Raw genomic sequence first — 8,101 nt, forward strand, 5'->3', positions numbered from 1 at the left:
TAGGAATTCTTCGGTAGTATCTCTAATAATCCTGTGATGAGACCTTAACTAGATCAATAAATTTGTGCCACAAATGCAGGATAGGTCATGGTACACCTTCATGTAGTTTGAAAAGTAAAGCCTTACCACCGCATAATAATTACTCCCTCTGTCCCAAAATAAGTGTCAAACTTGAGACACTTATTTTGGGACGGTGGGAATAATAAATTGCCAGCCAAACAGAACACCGTCCCTGAACAACGATAACAAGAAATAAGCTCGAGTCTTATAAGCATTTCATTTTGATCAGCAACACTTCACGCTATAGACAGTTGGACATCTTGCTTCCCAAAGGAAACACACAGAAAACTCTCGTCCAAACATTCACTTCTCCAGCGTAACAAAGAATGGTATTGTTATCTTCTGCACATATTACATCCTGCTTGCGGAATTTGGCACATCGTGCTCGAGTACAAATTTGAAAAGGGAGCAGGAGACGAAAAGAATGACATTTCTATAGTATATAAAAAGGAGAGAGAAAAAAGTAAAACTATGGATCCGCGCTATTGTACAGTTATGCTATGAGGGGGTTGGTTATTCACAAGCAGTGTCACAAGATGCTGCCTACCAACCATAGGTGCAGGAAGAGCCAATACGCCAAGAGTCCTAGCCTTGCTCGCGGCCGGTTCATCAGAATTTGGCTCCCTGAGACCCTGCAGAAAGATACAAGGCAGATCGACTAAAAACCAGCATGTAGTACACACTACTGAACTTCCACACAACCATGACAGCAGTGAAAGAAATTCAATCAACAAGGACAATGTGTGTATATAGCAATAAGTTCTCCACCTCCTCTCTTAGAAATAAATCTGAGCTGGCAAACGTACTGAACTCAACTATTAAGGGGCATATCTAGTGCATCTAATAGCTAGGGCCTTCGTGCAATTACAAAAGTCATTTTGGTTCATGAGACGTCCAAGTAGAACTCCAGACTCAAGATTGACACATATATTTATACTCGACTATAAATTAAAGGAAACAGACGGACAAGAGAAAAGTTCAAATTCGGAGCAAAGATATGCCTTTTAGTTCCCCCAGTGACACCTGAGTTTGAAAATCATTAGTTGTTGATTTCAAAATAGCTTACCAGATGCCATCAACTTTGTCAGCGATGTGCTTTCCTTGTGCTGGAATCAAGCCAGATGTATGCAATGACTTAATACGCCCTTCAATACAGCAAATATGGCATTGTTATAACACTTGTGTTAATTGAAACTTCAAAGTGACTAACAATATAGGCTATGTTACCTTTGTCATCCAAATCATGTGCAGCAATTAGTCGTTCAGACTCTGAGCCCATATTAAGAACAAGATGGTCGGATGAACCCTTCCGCATTACTCTAGCATGTGCAGCAGTAGGGACAGATGAAACCGATGCCTTCCCCATTGGCCCCTACAAAGAACAATAAAACAGTGAATTATTACAACTCAGGATATATGCAATTTTTATTCACCTGTCAAGTGTCAAGATATGTGCTGGTATGTGAAATCTAGCTCATGCGCAGTGAACTGTTACTCCCTCGGTCCGAAAATACTTGTCATCAAAATAGATAAAAAGAGATGTATCTAGAACTAAAATACATCTAGATACATCCCCTCTTATCCATTTTGATGACAAGTATTTCCGGACAGAGGGAGTACAACTACTGGCATGGGAAATACCAAGAAATCGCAAGCATAAGGCCCATGGCCAGGCAAATCATGATGAAAGAACAGTGACACCGCTATATATAATAAAAGAAACATTGGGAACAACATTAACATATCTTAAAAGATCACGTAGACAAGTAACAAAGCAATGAAGGAACCATAAGACAACGAGAGCTTACCTCTTCAATCTCGGATATGTCTGAACCAATTGCCGAGGAAGATGCGTCAAATGCTCTGTCTTGACTAACCTCTGGCTGCACAAGCTGAGAATGATACAGGTCCTCAAGCATCTTAACTTTTGCTGATAACTCATCAACTGTCTTTTCCCTGGCCTGCAACTTCGATCCCAGCTCCTGTTTTACAGACTTGGCATTCCCAGATTCCATACTTGAGGCGATTATTAGTTTTTCCAGCTTTGGTAAGAGTGTTTGTGTGCTTGCAGGTTTATTATCTTCCAGTGCATCTTTTCCAGCAAGATATCCAAACCGCTGAATCATTCGCTCCATACTGACTGTTACCTCAAGCAGTTCACTGCTTTTTGATTCCAACTCCCTACAATTTGAATCAGTGTTTCTGCAAACCTCCTTGAGCTGTTCAATTTCACGAGCATGAGATTCAAGATTTAACTGTAAATCTTCATTTTCATATCTTAAGGTCTCCACTTCATGTTGGAGTGCATCAAATTCATCAATAACAAATAAGAGTTTGTCCATGGGACTAGAGAACATAGCCACTTCCCTCTGCAAATGCGACTCGCCAGATGGTATATTTAGTTTATTTACTTTTTCAACAAGTGCTTCCAGCTGATCCTTTGAAATTGCATCAGTTGTACCTGTTAAGACAAGAAAAATAATAAGTTTGAAATAAAACGTTGACCATATGAATGTCTACTTAATAGTTTCATGGGAAATTACCTCTTTCTACTATAGTTTGTTCAAGTGACAGCAACTCTAATTCTCTTGCCTTCAACACATCCTCTCTTTCCTGGTATTCCTGAATCCTTATTTCCATTCCATTGCGCTCATCATATACAGTTCTGAGATCTTCCTCCAGTTTGCATACTCTTTCCAAATACAACTGGTGGTCATTTGAAGCAGTTTCAGCAGCTGACTCGGCTTGTTTCAGTCTCATTTTCAACTCATCTAACAAAGTTATCACTAACCCCTTAATATCAGATAACCTCTGAGACTCTGACTTCAGTTTGTTCACGGAAAATACTAAAGTGTCCACCACCTTTATATAATCACCAGACTCCTCGTCCTTCAAAACAGACAAAGTTTGTCCTACTTTTGATACAATGCTGGAGTTGCCTGTTGCCAAGTCTATTGCGTAACCTAAATCAAGCAAGTCATCAAAAATAACTTGAATCTGTTCAGTGCAATAAATACATTTTGATGACATTGCCCTGAGCTCTTTTTGCAGAGAAAGCAATTCATCTTCTTGAACTCTGTTCTGAGCGTCCTTGTTCTCCAGTTCAATCTTCAAGGAGTCGTGCTCTTCTAAAGTACGAGCAAAGTTGCTGCTTGCTAATTGCAAAGCACGGAGCAACAATACAATATTGTCACTCATGTAACCTGATAGATCTTTAAAAAATCCAGAGAAATGTCCAGCTTGATTGCTGCATTGTTCAACAATATTACTCAAGGATGAATCATCATCAATATTCTCTTTTCTGTTTTTTCTGTCAAGCATTCTTTCGGTAACGAAGTTATTGTAGTCTTGAAGAGAGAAAAGCTTGCCAAACTCTGAATCCTGCTTATGTATATATTAAAAAACCAGGCTGTGTTTAAATATGCTGAAGTCAAATAAGCACAATTATTCTACTTGAGAAAAATAATTCCAAAACCAAGCAGAGCAAAAACTTGAAAAAGAGGCGAATGCGGAGGAGGGAGGGAGAGGGAGAGAGGGAGAGGGAGATCCATCGTCCAAAGTAACATAAGAAACTGTAAGTGGGCAATGTCTAATTTACCGCATAGGCCATAAAGCTAGAACAATTCCTGACATGACAAGACACGACACGTTGACAGCTCAAAATGCAAAGTCATCCAACCATCTAGTCGTCAGTTACATACATGAAAACTACATTACAAACGGGACAGGTCCAACAAAACAAAAGCTGCGTTATGAATAAACGGTGGGGAAGCATTGAACTAAGTCCAGTAACACAATAACTACATTATTGTTGGAAATAGTGTCCTGACAGAACAAGTAATGCTAGAAAACCAGTCGGTTTGACAAATAGTAAATATACTGCAACACACGGAACAAATAAATCAAAGAAATACTTTTGGGAAAAATCATGCAACCATAAAAACACTTTACCTCCATAATAGGATCAATCTGGAACCCCATTGCAGCGAGGTGTTCATGCATACCCTTCACTGTGAGGCTCATATCTCTCAAGGTGCTGACCTTCTTTCCAAATTCTTCAGCCATCAATGATATCATACTATCATCCATTACAAGTGTGCTAAGCTTCTCAAGGTAACCATGATGTTCGGTTGAATGCCTTTGTAAGTTTCCATGACTTTTATCCAACTCTTCCAAACATTTAGCTAGCTTAGCATTAAGAGCACTGGTTACCATTTCATGTTTGGCTCCAGCTTCATTCTTTTCAGCACCAAGAATAGCAACATCTGTTCTAGCCTGTGATAATGCATGTTGCAGTGAGTTAATAGTTGCATTGGCATCTTCTAGTTTGTTGGCATTATGAGCCCGTTCCTTATTTGTTTTCTCCAACTCCTCCTGTACAGCAGCAGTACGCAATTGCATTTGGTATTTCTCTTCAGAAGTAGAAGAAATATACTCATTTAATTTACTCAATTCATCTTCTAATATCTTTATAGTAGAATAGGAATCAGAAAGCCTGCCAGCTTGCAAAGTAACTTGCTCATGTGCTCTCTGTAACTCATTCTCCACATGATTCTTAGCAGCTTGTGACTCCATTATGTATTGGGCGATCTGGCTTATTTTTTTCACAGGGTCCTCAGAGGGGTGATCGACAGGAAGAGCGACGCTTGATACTGAATCAACTAGAATGCCCAAGGAAACTTTAGCTTCTTCCAACATGTTATCTACTTTACCCTTTTCCTCACTAAGGGAAATAATGTCAAACTGCAGCTTATCAAAATGTGTAACCTGCATAGATAAATTCCCTACTTGTTCTCTGAGATCAGTATTTGCAGATTCTCTTGACACTATCTCATATTTCAGATTCTCCATTTCTGTGTTCCTTGCTTCCAGATCTCGTTTTAGCTTATCTGATATAGAGTTATTCTCATCCAGAGCTTGTTTTAGATTCTCTGTTTCAGAGTTATTCACATCCAGAGCTTGTCTGAGCTTTTCTAGCTCAGAATTCTTTTCATCCAGAGCATGTTTCAGCTTCTCTCTCTCAGAGCTATTCCTATCCAAAGCATGTTTTACATTCTCTGTTTCAGAGATCTTTTCATCAATAGCATGTCTTAGCTTCTCTATCTCAGAGTTCTTCTCATCGAGGACTCGCTTGAGTCCTTCACGCTCCTGTACCAAACCTTTCCCCTTTTTCACGGCCATTGACAGCTTCTCCCTAAGCAACGATGATTTTTCGTCCACCTTTTCAAACTCTTTCTGTAATGAGTCCTTTTCATTTTTCAAAACATAAATCGCCTCTGTCACTTTTTCTAGTTCACCTGATAGTCTCATTCTCTCAGATCTATCAGTCATGTCTTCTTCAAGAATTAATTTACAAAGTGTTAATTCCTGATGTAGGGTATACACTAGTGTTTGTAACTTCTCTAAACTTTCACACGCAATAGGAGAGGATTTTGCTCTTCGCTGGATGCTGCTTACGCACTGGTCCACCAATTTCGTAGTCTCCAGGGGCTCATTGTCCTCCCATTTGACATCAGAAACCTCTGCAAATGCCTTTACAAGCTCAGTATTCTGCGATGAGATAACAGATAATTTATCAACAGCGCCACTGTATACGGGCATTAATTCAGAAAGTTCATTTACAAGTATGTCCTTTGCCTGCTTCTCTTCCAATAGAACTATGGTTAAACGGTCAATTTCCTCATGCATCGAGACCAGTTTTGATTCATGTGCAGACAACCTATGAAGAGCTTCAGAAGACTCATTCTGCATCTGCACCGCATCATCTTTGGCCTGGTCCAGTGAGTTGACTAGCCAAGTGATTTGTGAATCAAGTTCACTAGTTAAGACTGAGTGTGGAAAGTCAACCGAGCCTAGAATGTCTTTAACTTTCCGGTGCTCCAAGAAGACCATGTCTGCAATTTTCTTTTGTTCAACCAACCATTCCAATCTGTCAATCATCTCCAAGGAAAGCAGATCCTCTGGAAATGTTGCCTCTGACATAACCTCTCCAATGCGTTGAAGGAACCCATCACTTATTGTAAGTGTAGTGTTTATATCATTTAGTTGCTCAATGCTTGCCTTAGCAGCTTCCCATGCGTTGTATGTTTCTCTAAGCTCGTCCAAACATTTCTCATGTTCCGCTGACTTTTCATCTAACAACATCTTAAGCTCCTCAAGTCTGCCCTCAGATTCTTGCAAGGCATCAGACCTCTGTTGCAACTCCACCATGCACCTCTCCAGCTCACCTGATTTTTCAGCCAGTGTCTGCTTTAAGGAATCACGATGCTGCACCAACGACTTGCCCTTTGTGATAGCCAAGCTGAGCTTCTCTTTGGTAGTTGATAATTTATGCTCCATCTGCTCAATTTCTGCCTTTGTTTTGCCTGCTTCAGCATTTGCTATATCTCGAGCAGCTTTCATTTTCTCAAGCTCTTCAGTAAGGATTTTGTTTTCTTCCACGAAACTGTTCAACTTTTGCATGAAATTTGCTTCATTTCTCTTGCTACTGACCAATTCCTCTGAAACATTACCTAAAATAGTGGCGTGATCACATTGACCCATGGCCACAAAACCAGGCTTAACCTCTGCCAAGACCTGCTCAAGTTGTTCAATGCCCAATAAAACCTGCCTGTACCGCTCTGTTAGCAACAAAGTTTTCCTTTCGACAACAGATATCCCGTCTTCATCAACACCCTCAAAACTGATGGCATCTTTCCCAACCACGGCATCGACCGATGCAACCATTCGCCCAATAGCTAGTTCTGACACTTGCCTCCACGAACCAAGGTATGCATCCACAACCTCTTTTGACACTTCGACCTCAGCAGCCCTGTCACGTAAGCTGTCAACCTCCTGCTCCCTGGAACGCGCCACTGAATTCAGTTCAAGCACAAGTCTCGAGCAATCATCCAGCATTGAGTGCAGTGGTGCTCTCTCATCAGGATCATCTGCATGCAACGAATTCACTTCCTGCCCCACCAGCTCCTGTAGCATTCTCCGGAGTGTCGCTGCCTCCCGTGCACACACATCTCTCTCTTCCTGAACCAAGCCCAGTTCACATCATCTTATAGTCAGATGAGAGAATGGAGCTGGCACGTTGCAATTCAAGTGCAAAATAACATGAATAACTAGTGTGAAAAGCAAAAAGAGGCAATACCTTGTACTTGCGGCACTCGGCAGCGGCGCTAGACTCGTCCGGGAAGTCGATGACGGCGATGGATTCATCGAGCGAGCGAGCGGTTGCGAGGTCGTCAGGGGCATCCTCGAAGGTCTCGCCGCTGGTGGCATCGTCGGCGGGCATGCTGACGAAGATACCAGCGTCTGGGTCTGCCCCGGGGCTCCGCGCATCCTACACGGTGCAGAGGCAGGAGCTTCCGTAAGCCATTCCATTTGTTTCTGCGGACCCGGGTATCAAAATGGAGATGGCAGAGCGGTTGGAGCGGCGGTGGTGATGATACCTGCGAGGGGAGCTCGACGAGGACGCCGTCGCTGCTGCCGCCCTCGTCGGAATGTGCCCGGACGCGCGGGGGAGAGCGTCGGCGGGCGGAGGACGAGGATGCAGAGGAGGAGGAAGAGGACTTGGGGGAGGAGTCGGAGTCGGAGTGGTCGGCCATGGCGGCGCCAGATCTGGGCCGGGTCGGGCTGGTGGATCCGATCAAACCATCGCCGAGGAGGAGGAATTTGGGGGAGACGATGGAGCGTGGGCCCGATCGCGGGGTGCGCGGAGCACAGCTGCGAAGGTTGGGGAAGACACCGAGATGACAAGTGGGGTTCACGGGGCAGTGTGAGTAGGACGGGGCAGAATGGACAAATCTAACCTCGAGATGAAAGTATTTCACAAACTGAATTGTTCAAGAAAAAATTCCACTCAGCTGACCCTTTTGTGTAGCGCTCGACATCCAGGTGCCACACTACACTGTGCAGCGCCTAACTCTCATGCGCTACATATCTGACCAGCATGGCATGCATCTGCTATCTAAAAATTGCTAAGTCAATGTGTAACTCTCAATTGTGCAGCGCCCAAAGCCCCAAACGTCGGGCGCTACACTATATAGTGTAG

At 42.8% G+C, this 8,101-nt stretch overlaps 1 protein-coding gene across 1 annotated transcript; it reads right to left on the reverse strand.

Moving 5' to 3' along the window:
- Positions 1–367: 367 nt before the first annotated feature.
- LOC123137359 (golgin subfamily B member 1) lies at positions 368–7,807 on the reverse strand. Its single transcript, XM_044557080.1, has 8 exons — positions 7,500–7,807; positions 7,199–7,390; positions 4,012–7,080; positions 2,604–3,441; positions 1,869–2,521; positions 1,288–1,432; positions 1,127–1,205; positions 368–692 (listed from the first exon to the last, which is right to left on the reverse strand). The coding sequence occupies exons 1-8, from the start codon at positions 7,653–7,655 to the stop codon at positions 590–592; spliced, it is 5,235 nt and encodes a 1,744-aa protein (XP_044413015.1). The 5' UTR covers positions 7,656–7,807; the 3' UTR covers positions 368–589.
- Positions 7,808–8,101: the final 294 nt, after the last annotated feature.

This window comes from Triticum aestivum, chromosome 6B, assembly GCF_018294505.1.
Source record: "Triticum aestivum cultivar Chinese Spring chromosome 6B, IWGSC CS RefSeq v2.1, whole genome shotgun sequence".
In the NCBI taxonomy this organism is placed as follows: domain Eukaryota; kingdom Viridiplantae; phylum Streptophyta; class Magnoliopsida; order Poales; family Poaceae; genus Triticum; species Triticum aestivum.